Source organism: Culex quinquefasciatus, chromosome 3 (assembly GCF_015732765.1).
Source record: "Culex quinquefasciatus strain JHB chromosome 3, VPISU_Cqui_1.0_pri_paternal, whole genome shotgun sequence".
In the NCBI taxonomy this organism is placed as follows: Eukaryota; Metazoa; Arthropoda; class Insecta; order Diptera; family Culicidae; genus Culex; species Culex quinquefasciatus.
This window is the reverse complement of record NC_051863.1, coordinates 149,654,965-149,676,865: the sequence shown is the minus strand read 5'-3', so window position 1 is coordinate 149,676,865 and position 21,901 is coordinate 149,654,965. Positions and strand designations below refer to the sequence as shown.

The 21,901-nt window shown below is 34.8% G+C and overlaps 1 protein-coding gene across 1 annotated transcript in view; it reads right to left on the bottom strand.

Annotated features, from left to right (window-relative positions):
• LOC6037148 (pikachurin) overlaps positions 1 to 21,901 on the bottom strand; it is a gene marked incomplete at its 5' end in the record, with an annotated part of 226,670 nt that overhangs the window by 14,852 nt on the left and 189,917 nt on the right. Inside the window, 2 exons of the mRNA XM_038261273.1 lie at positions 9,805 to 9,908; positions 14,982 to 15,083. Of these exons, the coding sequence (XP_038117201.1) occupies positions 9,805 to 9,908; positions 14,982 to 15,083 (206 nt within the window). The remainder of the gene's footprint in view (positions 1 to 9,804; positions 9,909 to 14,981; positions 15,084 to 21,901) is intronic.

Here is a 21,901-nt window from a genome sequence, read left to right as displayed (position 1 = left end):
TTTGAAAATAGTCGCAGTTTTCATTTTTAATTAGTGCACATGTTTGCCCAGTTTTGAAAAAATATTTTTGAAAAGCTGAGAAAATTCTCTATATTTTGCTTATTCGGACTATGTTGATACGACCTTTAGTTGCTGAGATATTGCAATGCAAAGGTTTAAAAACAGGAAAATTGATGTTTTCTAAGTTTCACCCAAACAACCCACCATTTTCTATCGTCAATATCTCAGCAACTAATGGTCCGATTTTCAATGTTAATATATGAAACAATTGTGAAATTTTCCGATCTTTTCGAAAAAAATATTTTTGGAATTTTCAAATCAAGACAAACATTTTAAAAGGGCGTAATATTGAATGTTTGGCCTTTGTGAAATGTTAGTCTTGATTTGAAAATTCCAAAAATATTTTTTTCGAAGAGATCGGAAAATTTCACAAATGTTTCATATATTAACATTGAAAATCGGACCATTAGTTGCTGAGATATTGACGATAGAAAATGGTGGGTTGTTTGGTGAAACTTAGAAAACATCAATTTTCCTGTTTTTAAACCTTTGCATTGCAATATCTCAGCAACTAAAGGTCGTATCAACAAAGTCCAAATAAGCAAAATATAGAGAATTTTCTCAGCTTTTCAAAAATATTTTTCAAAACTGGCAAACATGTGCACTAATTTAAAAATGAAAACTGCGACTATTTTCAAAAAGTCACTTAAATATGGCTATAACTTGAAAACGGTGCACTTTATCAAAATTTCAGTAAAGTACTTTTTGATTGCAAATTTGATTTTACATCGAAAAATGAAGTTGAAAAATTTACGACCAAAATTTCGATTTTTGAAAAATCAGTATTGATTAAAAATTCATAACTCGGTCAGTGATTTTGCACAACCTGAAATTTCTGAAAAGTTGGCATTTTATGCCTTCTAAAACATATCAAAAAATAAAAAATTAAAAATAGTGTTTTTGTAAATCAAGTTTTAGTAATAAAGTTAAATAAAAAATCACCAAATTTTTTTACCGTGTATTATTTTTCCAGTGTAGTCCGTATCCATACCTACAACTTTGCCGAAGACACCAAATCGATCAAAAATTCCTTCAAAAGATACAGATTTTGAATTTTCATACATCATTTTTGTATGGACAGCTGCCGAATTTGTATGGAAAATTATATGGACAAACTAATGATGCAAAATGGCTTCTTTGGGCATACCGAAGGCACCAAAAAAGTTTCAGTCGGATTAAAAAATACAAAAAAAATCGAATGACCGAAATCCTAGAGAACTGCTCATTTGCAATGCTTTATACATTGATGTATGGTTTTTTCGTAAGAATTTTTTTCCTGGAACTATTTTTTTGCCCATTGATTATTTGTGGAATTTTTGAAGGGTGTAGTGAAATTATTTGTTTTCCTTGATTTTTGAATTATGTTATCCCGAATCAATAGATTCAGAGATATAACTAAGTATAATTTTGTTTAGCTGGATTTTTTCGAAGTCTTTTAAGAATATCTCTTGCAGCGGAGCTTTTCCTTTGTGAAGTATTCCACATAGCAAAAAAAAAAGATTTTTGAAAGTTTTAACTGAAATTTTTAATTGGTTTTTTCCAACTATCGAAAATTGCTCACTACAGATCACCATCAAAATTCTCTCATTGACCACCATCACTGCAAAAGATAAATAAAATACGATATCTCCATTTGTCACAGCCCTCAGCAAACGTCAGCCCAATCGATGTGTAATACAATCGTCAATCACTTTTGGCCTGCTCCGTGTTTCCAACATTGGCCAGAAGCACAGGAAACCAACGGCCCCCCGGCCGGCCGTGGCCACTTGCCGTATCCTTTTTCACGGCCCACCGGAAAAGAGTCACTTATTGTGGTGTGAAGGACGTACTCGTTGGCCACACCGCACATAAAATACACGTGCACAAAAACAGCTTTGAGAGGACGAACCACAAAAAAAAATAATAACGAGTTGAACACGTTGAGCTTTTCTGTCCAATTTTTAAGGGGACATTCACAAAAGTGGGCTCCTCCTCTCCTGAGGTCAATTCATCAATTGTACAATTTATTTATTTTTTCGCCGGGAAAATATTTTCCTCGAAATAAATATAAACCTGATTTATTTGTTCGAATTTTTCGTCCTGGCGAACGATCGTGACGATTCCGGTGATGATAATGATGATGTCGGTGAGGGGAGAAAGCTTTTTTTTTGCTCTTCAAAAGCAACAAAATTAAATATTTTCACCGGAGTTGAGCCGGAAACTGGCGGCGCGGCAGGAGCAGAAAACCGGCTTCCTTCTCCGAGTCGTCAGTCGGTGAGAAAATTGCGCAAGTAGTTTAAATTTATGGCACTAATAAAATTGCTTGCCGGGTTTGAATAACGACTCTGCTGGCCCATCATGGCAGCAGTGTGCGTGTGTTTTGCAAACTGTCATAAAACTGGAACGGAACGGAAGCAAAAGCTGCTCGGAATGGACACGACCGGACCGAAAAGATTGAGCTTTTTCCTCTCCATCCTACCCTGGATGGCATTCTTTTGTTTTTTTGATTCTAAGCAGAAATTCAAATTTAGCACCCGGTGGTGGTAAAATGACCGGACGACGCACAAATTGTATGCAGTCTTCACAAGTTTCTGGATGGTCACGATACACAAAACGACTATGTTTAAAGCTTTATTTAGTTTTGAAATGACTTTTTCCTACACTGAAATAAATAAAAGTACAAAATTCCTATATTATAGGATTTTTGCCTCCTTTTTTTATATATCAATTCGAAAAACCTAATGACTAAAAAAGAAAAGGAAGAAAAATTCTAAGAATAAAGAAATATCGTGCTGTTTTTATTTCAGTGTTGCAAAATTGTCAAATTTAGTATCAATTCACCGCCAACTCACACAGCAGTTGACCCTACACCTCTTCGGTTTGCGTGAAACTTTGTTCTAAGGAGTAACTTTTGTTCCTGATCACGAATCCGAGGTCTTGATATCTCGTGACGGAGAAGTGGTACGACCCCTTCCGTTTTTGACCATGGGAAAAAAATGTTTTTTTTAACATTTTGTAGCCTTAAAACTTATGAGATTGAAATTTGGTGTCAAAGGGACTGTTATGTAAAATTGGACGCCCGATTTGATGCCGGACTCAAAATTGCAAAAAAAAAGTTTTCCCTTTTCCCTTCACTTAAACAGCTCCAAAATAGAAGCCGATTCTATTCGATTTGGTTCGTCAACCGAAAACTATCAAGATCCTAGAGGAGGTGACGATCGTCACGCCGTCAGGATGTGTCCAATTCCGGTTGCAGGAAAATGAAGATTGAAGCTGCTTATTTAAAATATCCAGATTTTTGTGAGAACTTTCCATAATTTTTGCTGATTTTTTTTACATACATACCATACCAATATTAATTATATACTATTGATTTAATGAAATATCCTTCCTACCCCTTCTCCATCTTCCATTTTCCCAATCCCCATTTCTCCATTTCCACGAACCGCCCTTTAAATATAATTATTTGCCAAATTTACACTTACACACCCAACTACAACTGATTCGGAGCGTTTGGTACGGTATGTCCACGCATCCTTCCTCCCCTGTAGATTCTGTGAAATGAGATCCGTTCACAGAATCCTCTTTGCGGTAAACACAACGCAGTAGGGCTGGCAACTTTAATTTTTGCAATTCATTTTCGGGTGTTCTCGGATGTACTGCAATTATTAATATTGACAAGAAAAGTGCTTGGGGCGTAATCCAATCACAAAACTTTCCAGCATGCTTTCATCGGACTGGCTGCGTTTGTGTTAGATTAGATTAGATTAGATTTTAAAATTCTGCCATTTTTTGTTACTGAACTGTAATTTTTTTTAACATGTCATTTTAAGGAAAATTTAATGTACCTTTTAAATCTACATTAACCCAAAAGGGTTTTTTTTTTTTTCATTTAGATCAAAATTTAGAGTTTTTGCCTTTCTTAGTAAAGAAAGGTATAGATTTTACTTCATGGCTGGACATCATTTTCATCTTCGTAAATATTAAAATTTCAGCACGAATTTTAATCGAAAAAATCGCTAAAAAAATCACACTTCATCGATTTTTGACGCTCTATCGATTTATCTATACAGAACTCTTCTATCTCCAACCCTCGAATTTTGAGAGAATAGCTCCCCAATACCCGATTTTGATTCTTCTGAATGTAGATGAATGCTACTGTGCTGAACCTGGGCGAGTTGCCGCTCAAATTTCAAAATATCAATCTGTTTTCGGATGTGATAAGACTTTTCTACGAATTACACAGTTTCCAAATGAAAATATGGTATTTTTTTTCATTTTCATATCTTTTATTTATCTCAAAAGTTGCATTTTTCGAGCTCTACAACCTCCCAAATTTTCATCAAGATTCATAATCTGGTTCTGGAGTTAGAGCCGTTTAATTAACCTACCATAAAAAAATCCCAAAAAAGGTAAAAGCCCACCTGGTGACCTTCGCCAACATTTTTCGTTTCTATTTTTTCCGAAATTTCTTTCTACATTCATAACACAGACCTGGCTGGACATCATTTTCATGTTAGTGAATATGACGATTCAGCATGAATTTTAATCGGAAAAATCGCTAAAAAATCACATTGCATCGATTTTCGACACTTCGTCGCCAACTCGACAAGTTGTAAAGTTGAGCATCGAATACTGGTGCGAGAATGCTAGCGCATATATTTTGTGGCTCGAGATATACTCGTTTGTAGTAACTTATCAACCCATGTTTCCTACAACATGTAAGATATCGTAGCTTTTTGGTTTATTTTGCCCTGACCGTTTTTGCATTTCTATCCAATGTTTATGCAAACACTTTTGTGATATAGGACATTCATCCGGCTACAATCAATTTGTTTCCCGTGTGCTCCCAAAATTGCCTAAAAGTAGGCTTATTTTTTTTCGAGATTTCGTAAGTTTATTTAACAGAGTTCATTGGATTCCAATAGGAGCTTGCTAAGCTTTTCATCGTTTATATCGTTTTCAAAATTTTCAATGCTCGCGACGCCAATGGCTTTCTACCTAAGGTACTTACGATAAAGGAAAAAAATCGTGACGTCAGAAATAAATTCAAATCATTCATAGTTCATTTTGTGAGTGAATTTAACAGTTTGGCCTCTTTTGACAGCCACATGGTCCCCAGTTTTCTGTGGGAGAGAAAAGGAGGCGAATACTTTATGAAAATCATAACTGTCAAAATTCCCAGCCTCAAAATTTTGTCGCGAGTTGCTTTTCTCCTCTATACGCTGGGTTCATGCCACGGGTGAGTGCCAGATACGAAACCGAACCGACGAGCTGACGCGTGGCTTGGTGCGCTGGTACGATGAATCAAAATACCAACACACAAGTGGGCTCGCGGTGTGCGTTGTCACTGGCGCATGGGAAGCTTGCTATGCTCGCGTTTGTCACAAACGTTTGTTTGATTAGGAATTTGTACAATTGAAAATATTTTTTTGGTGAAAATTGCGTTGCGGAAAACATATCATTTATAATACTTCGCTTTCGTCATAAGATTTTTTTGTATCATTTCACTTTCTTTTGTGCTGACTTTTTAACGTAAAACCGTGACAACTCGTCCAGGATGTTCCACCACTGAACATTGTGCGAAGCTTTTTTCAATGCTAAAGCATTTTTTTCAATTTTAATCCAGCCAAAATTCATATTCATCATTCAAACATGTTGCAGCACACTTTTATTTTGGGCAGAAATTGAAAAATGTCGAACAACTGTTGAATGTTCCCCTCCCTTATCAAAAATGCAAAAGCTCATATCAGTACGTGCGTTTGCTTGGGCGACAGAACCATTTCCTCTGCCATCGAAGTGCCGCGCCATCGGTTCGTGTCATATTTCAACATTTTTATTTGCCAGAGTGGCAAAATTTTCCCCACTTTCCCAGTCCCAAGTGCAGACTTGGCAGACACACGAACGCACTGACACTCCCAGACTCAAATGCATAATAGTTTGCAGTCCGGGCAGCTTGTTCGGACGTAAATAATTGTCACAATTATGGTGACGTTTATCATTCACCAAAAAGTTTGCACACTGGCTTAGTTGCGAACGCACTGCTCTGGAATGAGGTGGGTGGGAACGGGGCTTTAAATGTGCACTCATTTCCCGATTTATCATACTGGGAGCTTGTTTGCTGGCCACCACCACCAGACTAGGTCAGAGGCTAGGTGTTTGATGGTTTAAAACTTTGATAGTTTTTTTTTCGAAATTTGGGCGTGATTTTAGGAAGGAAACTGGCAAAATTACACCATTTTAAACAATTTGTGTAAAATTTACATTAAAGGCTTCATACACATTTTGGTAAATTGACGCAAACCAAATAGCTCCCAGGATCGTTCACCAAAAAACCGTACATGGAACAGATTGAATCATCAATTTGGCCCGCAGCTCGGCAAGCAAAGTGTCTCGGGGGTGGTTACCATCGACATTACAAGTCCATTAAAATTATGAAAGCCGGCGTATCACAATCTGCTAGACGAGCTTGCTGAGAAAGGGAATGCTTTTCTGGTGGAAAATATCGACAGCATCGTGCTCAGTTAAAGACTGATTGCGTTGTAGATGTGCTTTAAATTTGCTTTAAAGTGATTTCTTTAATTTTCTTTTTTTTTGTTTTTCTCACTAAACCCTGAAGATAATAATATTTAACAAATAATCTATGTAATACATGTTTGCCATTTGAGATTGAAAGAAATGAAAACATAAAATATCGATGTTTTTCCAGTACAGAACCATGGGAAAATCAATTATTCAAATAAAACACGACTTTTTCACATTGACATTCAATTACAGGTTCTAAAATGCGTCATAATTTGAAATCTAATAAAATTCAATCAGCTCACAAGAAGCAAGTGAGCAAACAAGTTTCCTTCAAAAGTAATCCAAAATAAAATGTATGTTTATCAAAAAGCGTAAAAAGTTTCAAAACATTTTTTTTAAATTAGTTTGCATCATTTCAGTGCCAATATAAAGCCATTTTATTAAAATAAAAATGGCGAATTTTCAAAATTCCCTATGAAAACTCAAGAAAACACTTACATTACTGTTTCAGCTAATGCTAGCAATTTATACGTTTCCAAACCTTTTGCATTATTTTCAAACAGCAATTCAAAAGCAAAATCCATTGTTTTCATTAGTTTGACTAAATGATGTAAGCGCCATGACGAAGAAGTTGATATTTTAATGAACCGCCTTTTTAAACAAAATCACATTTTTTTCAAGATTTTTATGAAAATTGCATTTCAATGAATAATTATTGCATACATTAACAAATATGTTCGTTTTTTTTAAACTAAAAAGCAATTTTCATAAAAATCATGAAAAATGTGATTTGTTGTAATAAAGGCGGTTCTTCGTCATGGCGCTTACGTCACTTAGTCAAACTAATGAAAACAGCAGATTTTGCTTGTCAATTGCTGTAAGCAAACAATGCAAAAAGTTTGGAAACATGTAAAATGCTAGCAGCAGCTGAAACAGTAATGTAGAGAAGAGTGGGGGGACTTGATCCCCTTTTTTGTATCGCACATAACTCTGTCAATTTCTCACAAAACTATAAACTTTGAAATTGAAATTGAAAGCTTAAACATTCATCTATGTTTGGCTAATAAGGGTATTCCATCAGATGAACTCTTCGAATCATGCCAAGTGTTTTAAAAAATATTTTAAACCGGCATTTTAAAAATAATAGGGGTAACTTGATACCCCTTTAAACATTTTGAAGAAATCTTAAGCAAAATGTTTCTTATTCATCCAAACTTTTAATTTTCTATAAATTACAGCAATTTCACATAAAACCTGTACGTTTGTGTTCAAAATATAACAAGTTTAGTATGTAAAATATTTAAAAACCTAAAATATTATTTTTTGCAATTCCGTCGTGAAACTACTTACTTTTCCTGTCATTCTTGAACGACGAAATAGCCTACTTTTCTGTACCAAAAATAACAGAATCGAATAGCAACGCTTTTCAAAAAAAATGCTTAAAAATTCTACTTTTCAGCACTGAAACGGGTGCTGAAAAGTTGAACTTTTCAGCACTTGTTTCGAAAAGTAACACTTTTCAACATTTTTTTAATTCAAACGATTTATTGACAAAATACATGAAAATTTGACATAAAATTTCACTCAATGGGTGTTTCTCGAAATTGCAAAAAATGTTGTATGGAACTCGTTGCAAAACTTGATTTTTTCAGCATTCTTCGTTAAATGTACGACTCGTGCTGAAAAAATCCTCTTTTTGCAACTTGTTGCATAAACTACTATTTTAGACCAAAATAAAGCATGTTTACAAAAGCTGGAAATTTTTGTTTACAAAACTTTTGAAAAAAGGTTCAAACTGCAGTAAGTTATGTACAACTATACTAAAGGAAACTATTTATGAAAACCCAGCCCAATTAATTAATCTTGAGGCTGATTCCAGTAAACAGACTGTAAAAATGCAGGGATCAAGTCTCCCTAAACGCACTTTTTTAAACAATTGATTGTAAAAATGGTCTGACGATAAATTTAACATGAAATGTGTAAGGGTTTTGGAGTTGATAAGTTTATCAAACAATTCATATATAAAAAATATTTTTTTGAATAATTTTTAAGTGTTTTCTATGCATATCAAAAAAAGAAAAAAAAAGATCTCTTTGAAGTTTTTTGCAGCTCGTTTTAGAAAAATGTGTGTAACTCAATCTAAACATTTTTTATTTTTTTTCTTTGTTTTCTACAATGAGTTTTAGTTAATTTCGCACAACTTTCTAGAACATGCTGCCAATAATGAAAAATGACGACTTCCTGGGCCAATATGAATACAGAACATCATTGGAAGTCACTGAATAGCGAAAGCTACAATATTTCATGAATAAATGAAAGTTGCTAGTATTTAAAATTGAGGTGAAAAGTCATCGTTTATAATTGGACACTCAATAATATTTTAACTGAATGAATGTATATGGAAAAGAAATTTGAATAAATATAAATTTAATAAAAAAAAAGCATCATTGGAAGGACTACTAACTATGATTTGAAGGGAAATACGGAACGATTTGAACTAATTTCTCAAGGTTTTAGAACAAAATATGATATTGTTTATGAAAACAAACAATTTTTCAGTAAATTGCAAATCCAAAAAACCTATCGAAATCCAGGTGAGCCCGAGTTTTCGCTGAATCGCCTTTTTTGGGATACACTACTCCATATACACAAAAATGGCAAAAGTTTTATTGAAATCAGAGATGGTCGGGTACAAAAGTACCAGAAAAATTCCTGTTTTGGGTAAGATTTGCTCAATATTAAATTTTATGTGTGAAATTTAAACGCGGTTCCTATGGTTCAGTTTTAAGTCCATGAAATCAGCAATATTTAATTTATTTGTTAAAACTTGTTAAAAACTCGAGACCAGGATATTCAAGGTCTCAAATAAAAGATAAGGGTTATTTTTTGCAATTAAAACCTGTGACCTTTCAAAATTGGTTCCAACCTGCTATGGTCAATACAGAACCGAGTCCAGGGTACCCTCAATACTTTTCCTGTTATGGTAAAAAAACAGTTTTGAACAAACAAGGTCATGCTGGCAACCTCTGACCCTACAAGGACAATATGAATCTGGTTACCGATGGTCACTGGGAGCAACTTCCGGAATATGGATCCCCTATCATTAGACATAGTAAATTTCACTAAAATAATATATTTTTTTTATTCTTCAAAATTTAACATTTACCTTTTGCAACCGTATTTTGTAATTCTTATATTTAATTAAATCACGGGTATAAACACCGAATGTTTTTTACTCACCCACATACAGCCCGGTATCAGTGTTCAGCTGCCGCAGCTTCCCAGGCGACCTCCTGGTGATTGGCTTTCCACCGTCCACCTTCAGCGTGCCCTCTTGCGAATTCCTGTTATTGGTCAAAGAGAAGTAAATAGTTTACGTGAACTTTAGGCATATTTTTTTTGGTTGTCGTTAAAAATTTAATATACTGATATTTTTTTTTAAATATATTTAACTTTTAACAGAGTTGGGGAGTCGGGTCTTTTGAAGCAGCTCTGACTTCGACTCCGACTCTAACTCCGTCTTCTGATGATTCAATGCTTTTGACTGTAGCTACACGGAAAAAAGTCAATTCTCATGAATAACAGGGCTGCGGAGTCGGGTCATATTTCAAACGACTCCGACTCCGACTCCGACTCCGGCTTTCTCAGATTAGCTGACTCCGACTCCGACTCCGGCTCCGGCTTTGAACAAATGGTTGGCTCCGACTCCGACTCCGACTCCGGCCTACCAACTCTAGCCGACTCCGACTCCGACTCCGACTCCAGCTTTCAACAAATGGTTGGCTCCGACTCCGACTCCGACTCCACATGTTTTTAAATGTTTCAAAAGTTAGTTATCTATTATTAGTTAATAATTTTTAAAACATTGATAAATAGCATTATTTAAATACTCTCTAAGCGTCATGTTTTTCTCAAGAAAAATAAGTTAAGTAAAAGTAATGTAAAGTAAATAAACGGAAAAAAGTTTCTAGATTATAAGTTTTATACGTTATGGAAACAGAAATCAAAAAATATCTTCAGTTTTAGAGGCATTTTGAGAAGAACAGTTTTGTAAGTAAATTTGGATTTACTTGCTTAACCTCAAATTTGAAAATATTTTTTTCAAAGCTAATAAATTTAAATATTAAATTGTTATTTTTGAATGAATAACTAAAAGAAACCTGGCCTTAATGATCTATTGAACATGAAAATTCAATTTGCTAACTTTAAGGCTGACATTTGTAAGAAGCACAGTGACATGCACCTTGTTTTTTAAATGACAATTTTAAACGAAACTTTTTTTTTGTTTTTTTTTTTTTGTTTTTTTTAAGACGTACGTGGACATCACGCCATGGCTGAAGGAGATTATTATTGCAAATCAATAAAAAGTAAATCTTTCCCAGTTCCTGAGGGGAACACCCTTGAAGAGTATTGGGGCCGGCATTTAAAAAGCGGATTCAGTGGCAGTTTCATTCTCAACTTAATGTTTACTTAATGTTAAGCGGATTCAGTGGCAGTTTCATTCTCAACTTAATGTTAACATGTTAGGGTTAATGATAACATTCCATAGGTCGCCTCCCTAAGGTGTCGTGATAAGGTCCAGTTTGTGACGATACACTACCTTCCCTTTACTAAGCAATCGATTCCAGAAGGGAAAAGATCACCAGTTGTGTTGGTCCGAGCCGGAATTCGAACCCCGATCTACCGCTTACGAGGCGGAAGCATTACCACTGGGCTACGTGGCTCGGTCATTGCAAATCAATGAATCTAAACAATTTCTTCGTGGAAAGGATGCTTAACATGTCCTTTTCAAATATCTGTGGCATGGAAAATATTTTAACCTGGAAATTTTTAATTGATTTTGATTTTAAAATTTTATATACTTTAAAAAGGAGGTGCACGATACTTCGTAAATCTTCACCTGAAACGAAGCTTTTTGGATGATCTTGCGCCTCCATCAAAATATATGAAAAAACATAAAATATAATAAAAACAAATATCCACAAGTAAAATATTTTCTAGGTCACAAATATTTCATTTTTATAAGGTTCATTGATTTACAATAATTATAACCTTCCGTCATATTGGCGTAAGACATACAGTATGAGAAAATTCGTACCAGTTGATAATATTTTGATTCTGGGTTTTTTATTTATAATATTTGAAAAATTAATTAAAATCCTATATTTTGTTCTATAATTTTTATTATTAGTTCATTTTTGTACTGAATTCTTGAGATTTGTTCAACGATAATTTGCAACGCTATCAAAATAGTTTACCTAAAATCAACATCAACATCAACAATCAATGATTATTTCAAATTTGTTGCAATTTCTTTTAACATTTTTTGTTAGTTTAAATTATTTTAAATGCAACACTTTGATTTTCTTGTACTCAGTTTGTTATTATCGTTGATTATTTGTTACAAAAGTTAAACTGTCAGTGATTTTATTTCGATCTGCAAAAACAGTGATTACTATTTATAATCTTTTTATGTAGGGTAGGGTAGTCATCAATGAGACACTTTTGGTTTTCAACTTTCAACGATTTTTGTATTTTTTTCATCAGCATGTTTTAATGAGCTTTTTGTTGCATTTTCTTTCTTTTAATGTGTTCTAACATTGATCAAAATATGAGATCGATCCGACCTCTACAGCCAGAGCTATCAAACTGTCTCATTGTAGACGCACTTGGCAGGAACAATGAGACAGGTGGGGAACAATGAGACACTCTACGAAAATCAATACTTTTATACTTTTCTAGTAAAACATCATGTTTTTGTATTGTTCCATTGCAGGTGACTTACCTTCAACATTTTAAAGCAATTTTGCCAACTTGAAACTTTAATTAACAAAAGTTATACTAAAAAGTAAATAAATTTAGTAAAATCCATTTATTTATACCAAATAACTTTATATTTTTGGCTAAATGAAGTCAAACCTCAATAAATATGCCAAAAATCACTTCCAATTCATATTTTGAAAGATTTCCCTAGATTTTGAAAAGTTTAATGAAGAAAAATCAAAGTGTCTCATTGTTACCCATGGGCTGCAAAGAGTGGGGAACAATGAGACAGCCCTGGATTCTGGGTATATTCATAATTTTGGTCAAATCTAATGAAAGGCCATTGTAGCCCAACTCATGCCCATGAAATGACGAAAGAAATTTGGATAAATATTAGTTTTTGTGTTATTGGCAGCCTATGAGCGAAAATGTAATTTTCAGTCATAATTTACTTTTACACCCCAAAATTAAACATTTATGCATAACTTTGCAAGGGAGCGTCCACAACCAACGCCACTATTATGGCAGAAGTGTATCCAGAAGACACACCTTTCCTCAAATTATGAGCCTGATTGGTTGAAACTACGACTTGTGAGAGCCATTTTATCATTGTTCCCCGTGTCTCATTGATGACTACTCTACCCTACCTCGTAATTTTTTCCTAAAAAATGATATAACTTAAAACCACTAAGACATTCACTATAGGGGTAAAAGATGAATTTGTGTGTACTTTTTTCAGAAATAACTGAATGAAATTTGGTCAAATTTGAATTGAAAGGGAACATAAATATAGTCTGACTACATAACCAATTTTTTTTTTTTATTATTTTTTGAATGATGATACTACATACTTGGGTAAGAGGTTATCATTAAGTGATTATAGTGTAATAACACAATTAGAGCTTTTCAATCACAATAAAAAGCTTCAAATACATAATGGCATCTGATAAATCAATTAAAAATATAAGGTGTTTTGTAAATTAAGCTGTTACATAGGAAATACTGCACAATAAAAACATATTTTTTGTTGAATTTAAGATAACTCCGGCTCCGACTCCGACTCCGGGTTATCAGAAATCTTTGGCTCTGACTCCGACTCCGACTCCAGCTCATCAAATTTAGCCGACTCCGGCTCCGACTCCGATTTCAAATGTTCGAGTTTTGACGACTCCGACTCCGACTCCGACTCCAGGTCCCAAAAAGACCCGACTCCACCGACTCCGGCTCCGACTCCGACTCCGACTCCACAGCCCTGATGAATAATATCCTTTGTGGTTGTACTGAATACAATTCACAATTTCAGTAATTGTCTTTTTTCTGTGTACTCGAAATAAAGCAAATCCGTTTCCAACTCATCAAAAATATCCGACTTTGAAATACAAAGCTGTTGAAGATAAGTCGGCTTCGACTCCACGACCGTGGTGGTAGGAAAACTTTAACAAGACCCCGTGTCGCTTGCAAAAAAACGATCGTGATTGATTGATTGATTTATAATTCATGGAAAATAGCTTTCTTCGTTAGTCTATCGTACGGCACGGTAAAAGATGACGCAGGAGGAGCTTAAAACGTGGAACCATTTCGAGCAGCTTTCGTGAGAAGCTTGGTGAAACGTGTCACGGAACGTGATCCACGAAACGACGACGATGAGGACAGACGGCAAGGACGTGACACCCTGGCCTTCGATGGATGGGTAACTATGAAGCAGAGCAGCGTAATATTCCAATTATTTTCCTTGCGTGGTGACCTAGAGCGAACGTATTTAAACGATGATGGGAATGTGTTGGAAGAATTTAAATATTAAATTTCACAGCGGTTGACCCGGGTGAAATGTCGCAAGGCAGGGTGTAACTATTTTAGAATCGGTTTGACTGACATCTTTCTTCGAACAAGTTGTTTAATTTATCACTTTACACATCTTTTTTTGTTTAATTTAGAATTACAAAGAGAAAAAGGCACAAGGGTATGGAATCACCCATATTGTTTACCTTTTAAAAAAACTCTAGATTTCACTGATATGAAAATATGATTCTTACGAAAATAACTTGTTGCGAAACCTCTTTAATTATTTCTACAAGGATTCCTAAACTCCAAACCTTGCCAGTCATTTGAGTTATTTTTCCTGCCCGGAATTTAATAACTCTCTTAAATCTCACACCCTAGACAAAAAATTCCGTCCACGTGCCGTGGTCTTCCCAGCCAGGATTCCCCGAAAATCCCGATCATCTCCGGTGCCAAATTCAGCCACCCACACCATTCAACCATCCGTTCGACCATGAATATCTTCCAAACTCCACCGACAAAGGCAAGGCAGAAAAAAAAGTAGGAAAGGAAAAGGTTAGCCCCAAAAAGAGATTTTCTTTCCTGATTATTTTTATGATAATTTCCCTCATCTTTCCGCAACTTTGTGTGTGCGACGAGCTTCTGCAACTGGCACGGAAAAAAAGTTCCCATTCTGGTCAATGTCACCCCGTCCCCGTTGTCGTCGTCCTTGGTGCGGCCAACCGGAAGCAAACAGCGAAAATCGTCGCACATCCGGTCCCACCGTCATCGTCTCTGACCTTCCCCAGGTATCACACACACAGACAGACAACGGGTCAGAACGGATGTAAAAATGAAATGTTTATTTTCGGGGCGATTCTTCCTCTCACACTTACCTTAGAGCTCTCACGCGGTGCCACAGGCCGTCACTGACTTTGGTTGAGATATATTTGATATTAATTTCGCCGGAGCCCAGATTGTATCGCAGGTGAAGGTAGCTGTGGGGAGAGAAAAGAAAATCGAAAGATGAACACGGGAGACAATTTTGTAAAGGTTTTATGGCTTAAAACATTTTAGCGTTAAGCTTATTCAGTTGTTTATTTATCTTATTTGGATCTTCCATCTGCAAGACAATAGTTCATAAAATATTTTGTTGGGACATTAAGGCAACATAATAGAACAAAAGAGCAATGCTCTGAGATTTCGGCCATTCGATTATTTATTTGTATTTTTTAATCAGGCTGAAACTTTTTGCATCATTGTTTTGTCCATATAATTTTCCATACACATTTGGCAACTGTCCGATTTAGTGTCTTGGCCAGTCTTCCCGAAACGCGCGCACGCCGTACACGCCGTACAAGTTTTCAGTGCAGATGAACCTCAAACACACCAGGCTACCATGTTCGAGTTCTCCCCGCACGGCGCACTCAAGTTTACACGCGGTGTAAACACGGGGTGCACACCTCGGGTACAACGCCGTGCGAGCGAAGAGCGTGTAAAGAGACGAAAAAATGACTGCTTCTCACTCTCTCTGTGGCATACACTGTAGTGTGACTGCAGCGGAGAATGAAACACCGCTTTACAGCAGAGGGAGCGTGAGGGAACTATTTTTGTCTCTTTTCTGCGTCGTCGGCTTGCACGGGGTTCGGTTTTAAACTCGAGGTTCGTGTGCGCGTACAGACTGTACACGGCAGAGTTTAGGTTTGCTTGTGCGCGTGCACACGCGGTGCTGGTGTTTGATCGAGTACAGAAAACAGAGAACGCGGTTGAACGCGGTGCACGGGGATCACTGGTCTTGGGCTATGTTTTAGGTATGGATTAGGACTACACTGGAAAAAATATACATGGTAAAAAAATTTCCGGTAACTTTTAATTTTATTTTTTTTTCACCAAATCTTGACATGCAAAAAATACTATCTTTAGTTTTTTAAAGATATTTTTTAAAGGTCATCAAATGCCAACTTTTCAAAAATTTGGGCAACAAATTGTATAAAATTTTGATTTAAAAAAAAAACACTTTTTTCAAAAATGAATAACTCGGCGGAATTTTTTTGATCATGCTTCTCTATGGCTTAAAAGTTGTGGGTTTTAGTCCTCTGAATCAATCTTGAAATTCAAATAATGGGAAATTGATTTTTTCTGAAGTTAAACAAAAATCGAGAATTTTATGTTTCCCGTGTATAATTTTTTCTGAGTATTCCTACCTACACGATACCTTCAATTTTGCCAAAACACCTAGTTGATTATAAAATTCCTGCAAAGTTACTGATTTTCGATTGTTTACGTGCCATTTATGTAAGGACAGCTGCCAAAATTGTATGGAGACTTGTATGGGTGAACCAATGACACAAAATGGCTTTCTTCTTTAGTCATAGGGAAGGCCCCCACAAAGTTTGAGCCTAATAAAATACAAAAATAAAAATGGTCAAAATCAGCCGTTTTCTGAGAGAAATTCAAACAAAATGTAGAGGGATCAAAAAGTCTTTATTTGGTATTAATTGTAAAATTGTGAGTTGAATTCTGAGTAATTATCAATCGATTTTTGTAGTTTTGCAATAAAATTTCTAATGTTTAAAAAAAAATGCTTTCTAATATTTGGGAATATTTTTAAGGGGTGGTGACAATGATGCATTTTGGTTTACAAATTAACAAATTTAAAATTTAAGACTTAAAGTAGGAAAATTGATAACTTTTTCTCAAAGTCAAACTTCATTATATCTCGTAAGTGGCGCACTATTACAAATACCGTCAGTAGGGGTGACTATGGGTCAAAAACCGATACACCTCTCGTAATTTCTTAATAACAAAAACAATTAAAATAACACAAAATCTTTTATCGTAGAATTGTTCTTAGATAGTTTATGAACATTTTCTCAAAATATGGTGTAATTTGATGGACTCTACCTTAAATGGCAATCGTTTGAAAATTGACTCAATCTCACCCCTTATAGGGGGTTACATTGGGTCAAATGAAACTAAAATGATGCTCAAATACAAAGATATGGTAAAAACAAGTCATCCAACAGTGTTTCTTGTTCGAGGGAATCGTATTGACATGCTAAAATGTTGGAAGTAGAGTTTTTAAAACATTTGGGTACTTTTGATCAATTCCAACAAAATTTTTAAAGAGTTGATTTTTCGAGAGGTCATTTTTGGCCAAAAACGTACTTCAATTTTAGACAGCTGCTAAAATGACAGGATTTGTTCTAGGAACGGGATTTTTTCAGCAAAGTTATCTCAAGATGTCCCTTGCACAACCCTATTAACAGAATTTAGTTTCATTGAGAAGTACCTGAGAAATGGTAAAATCCGTAAAAAATCACTTTGACCCAATCTCACCCCCCAGACCCAATGTCACCCCCACTGACGGTAATTTATATTTTACTTTTCAATAAAACAATCTTTTAACAACAAAAAAGATTACATTTTTTGAGATTTTCTGTAAAAATGTGTTGGCAATTTTTTTCTGTACACCTATTTTTTTCTTAATAGTTTCTCAACAATACCTACAACTTTGCCGAAGACACCAAATTGATCAGAAAATTCACTCAAAATTTACAGCTATTTAAATATTTACGTAGGGTAGGGTAGCCATCAATGAAACAAGGTTAATAAGTTTCATCAATTTTAATATTTTTATCATTTTCTATATTTTTGCCTTCCTCACCTCATTGAGGCAAGGCTATAAAATCACTCGAAAAATGAACTTCTTAAATACACCTCCTAGATATACCTTCACGTATACCTATCGACCCAGAATCAAATTCTGAACAAATGTCTGTGGGGATGTGTGTAGACACGATTTTTTCCACACGATTATCTCAGAACTGTCTGAACCGATTTTGGATCCGCCTTATTCTGTTCGTTTTGGGGTCCCCTAAGACCCTATTAAATTTTATTTTGTTTAGTTAAATATTAAAAAGTTATGCCAAGAAAAACATTTTTGTAGATACAAAAAAGGGTGATTTTTTGCATAACCTCAAAAGGCCGGGTATTTTTGTTTACGTGCGAGAGTCGCGCCAGATGCGAAACGCCCGGTTACCATATTGCTTCAAATGAGAGTCTGCATGTTTTCTGGAAAAGTCTGTATCAGGTATATATTTTTTTCACAAACTTTTTTTCGTTATTACTTTGTAAATGTGAGGAAGGCACCACCCACCTAATGGTGGATTAAGAAACGTTTTTATATTTTCTATTAATGAGCTTTTTATTACATTTTCTTTCTCTAAATGTGTTCTAACATTGACTAAAATATGAGGTCGATCTGAGGTCTACAGCCAGAGTTCTTCAACTGTCTCATTGTAGACGCATTTGGCAGGAACAATGAGACAGCTGGGGAACAATAAAACATCATACTAAAATCATTTTTTTAGTAAAACATCAAGTTTTTGTACTGTTTCATTGCAGGTGACTTGCCTTGAACATATTTTAGCAATTTTATCAACTTTTAACATTAATTCACAAAAGTTAGACAAAAAAATAAATTTTGTAAAATCCATATATTGATACCAAATAACTTAATATTTCTGATTAAGTGAAACTAAAACTCAATAAATATGCCAAAAATCACTTCCAGTTCATGTTTTAAAAGATTTCAATTGATTTTGAAAAGTTTAATGAAGATTTATTCTCTATGAAATCGGTCTTTTTTCTTCAATTTTAATTTTTATATATTTTAATCCGGCTGAAACTTTTTTGGTATCTTCGGTATAACCAAAGTAGCCATTTTGCATCATAAGTTTGTCCATATAATTTTCCATACAAATTTGGCAGCTGTCCATACAAAAATGATGCATGAAAATTCAAAAATCTCTTTCTTTTGAAGGAATTTTTTTATCGGCGTCTTCGGCAAAGTTGTAGGTATGGATATGAACTACGCTAGAAAAAAAATGATACACGGTAAAAAAAAATTTGGTGATTTTTTATTTAACTTTTTGTCACTTAAACTTGATTTGCAAAAAATGCTATTTTTCTTTTTTTTTCGTTTTTGATATGTTTTAGAGGACATCAAATGCCAACTTTTCAGAAATTTCCTGGTTATGCAAAAAATCTTTGACAGAGTTATAAATTTTTGAATCAATACTGATTGTTTCAAAAAATCGAAAAATTGGTCGCAAAAATTTTTCAACTTCATTTTACGATGTAAAATCAAATTTGCAATCGAAAAGTACTTTAATGAAATTTAGATAAAGTGCACCGTTTTCAAGTTAAATCCATTTTCAGGGGACTTTTATGAAAATAGTCGCAGTTTTTCATTTTTAAAAATTACTGCACATGATTGCCCATCCTTGAAAAAAATATTTTTAAAAAGCTGAATATAATGTCTATATTTTGCTTTTTTAAACTTTGTTGATATGACCCTTATTTGCTGAGATATTGCCATGCAAAAGTTTAAAAAAGGAACATTGATGTTTTCCAAGTCTCACCCAAACAACCCACCATTTTCTAATGTCGATATCTCAGCAACTAATGGTCCGATTTGCAATGTCAAAATATGAAACATTTGGGAAATTTTCCGATCTCTTCGAAAAAAATATTTCTAAAATTTTTAAACCAAGATAAACATTTAAAAAGGGCGTAATACTGTATGTTTATCCCTTTTGAAATGTAAGTCTTGATTAAAATATCGACATTAGAAAATGGTGGGTTGTTTGGGTGAGACTTGGAAAACATAAATTTTCATGTTTTTTAACTTTTGCATGGCAATATATCAGCAACTAAGGGTCGTATCAAGAAAGTTCAAAAAAACAAAATATAGACAATTTACTCAGATTTTCAAAAATATTTTTTTCAGAAGTGGCAAACATGTGCACTTATGTTAAAAAATTAAAAACTGCGACTTTTTTCAAAAAAGTAACCTAAAAATGGATTTAACTTGAAAACGATGAACTTTATCAAAATTTCACTCAAGTACTTTTTGATTGCAAATTTGATTTTATATCGAAAAATGAAGTTGAAAATTTTTTGCGACCGATTTTTTGAAAAAATCAGTACTACAGTCGACTCTCTGGTTGTCAATATCCAAGGGACCGTCGAGGAAGAGAATCATCAGTTTACAGAACGATGCAAAATGAAGACTCGATTGAAATTTGTTTTTTCTTGCTGACCAGCTATAGGAAAGAATCATGGCAACGCTCAGCAAACAAAAACAAATAAATGTCAAATACCCTTCAAAGCTTCGTTTCTCAAAGAAAAATGTCTATGCAAGCCATGAGAAAGTAAAATTATTGACAACCGGAATAGATATTTAAAGCAAATAGAATCCAAGGGACCGTCGAGGAAGAGATCCTTCAAGCAAGAGAAAATATCGAGGAATAAAGACAATCGAAGTATGCAGTTTGAAGGGACTGAAGAATTCATCGGTACATGGGGCATTATTGATATCGAGAAGATCGACAGCCAGAGAGTCGACTGTAATTCAAAAATTTATAACTCGGTCAATGATTTTTTGCACAACATAGAAATTTCTGAAAAGTTGGCATTTGATGTCCTCTTAAACATATAAGAAAATGAAAAAAAAAAAAAAATAAACACTATTTTTGGCAAATCAAGTTTTAGTGACAAAAAGTTAAATAAAAAATCACCAATTTTTTTTAACGTGTATCATTTTTTCAGTGTAGTCCATATCCATACCTACAACTTTGCCGAAGATACCAAATCGATCAAAAAATTCCTTCAAAAGATACAGATTTTTGAATGTTCATACAACATTTTTTTATGGTGGAGCGGCCGTGGCTGACTGGTTACGGTGTTCGCTTTGTAAGCGAATGGTCATGGGTTCGATTCCCATCTGCTCCCAACGAGAAAGTATAGGAAATATAAATCTTGAAACTCTGAACATGTACGAAAAATCAAAGTCGCTCGAGTCGGGGTTCGATCCCCCGTCCTTTGGATTGGTAAGCAAAAATGCTAACCACTAGGCCATCGCGACTTGGTGAGCTATTACTGGAATTAGGAATACTGTTACCACCATCAACTATATACGCGCTGGGTCCTTGTCCATTTGACAAGGGTTCGGAAGTTCTAAATAACGTTTGAATCTGATTGGTCCAAACGTTCTTCAGGGCGGGGCTTGTCGACAAAGCTGAAGTACCTCGCGCTCGGCTAGCCAGCGTAGAAATGGGTCACCGAAGCTCGGCAGAGCTAACACCTTCCAAATGCCTATGCGAGTTATTTGCATGTATAGAATGAGAGCTAAAAATACATGGAAACAACTCAATTTGTAAGAAGCGACCGCGTGGTCCCGTTTGGTTGGTTGCACACACACACACCACACATACAACATTTTTTTATGGTCTCATTGTTACTCATGGGCAGAAATATCGAGGTTTCATTCCCAAAAAGGTCAGGTCAAGTTGAGGTTATATTATATCATATAATAGATATTAGAAAAAAAATCCTTTGAATTTTCCACCTTCCAACTTAACAAAAAAAAAAAACCGTGTAGTGGCAATGATATTGTTTTTGATTTATTTAGGAAGAAACCAAAGAAGTTTATGCACTATCACAAATAGAAGTTCATACACTTTAGTAATTATAAGTAAATAAATAGATCCCTTCCAGCCAATTTGATGATCAAACTTATGCTTTGAAATGGCAGAGGCACTAGATAATTTCCAAGAAAAGTTGTTCAACTGAAACGAGCCAGGCAGCATTCGTACCACACAGACTTTACTGGGTATATTTAAACATTTGCTCATTCAAATCACGTTATCGAACGGTGCGGTTCATAAAATCTGACGGACTGATGTTTCCAGAATTGGCTACCGGGTAGGGGCAGAAAAAACGGCAACAGCAGGTGTGTTTGAGTAGACCA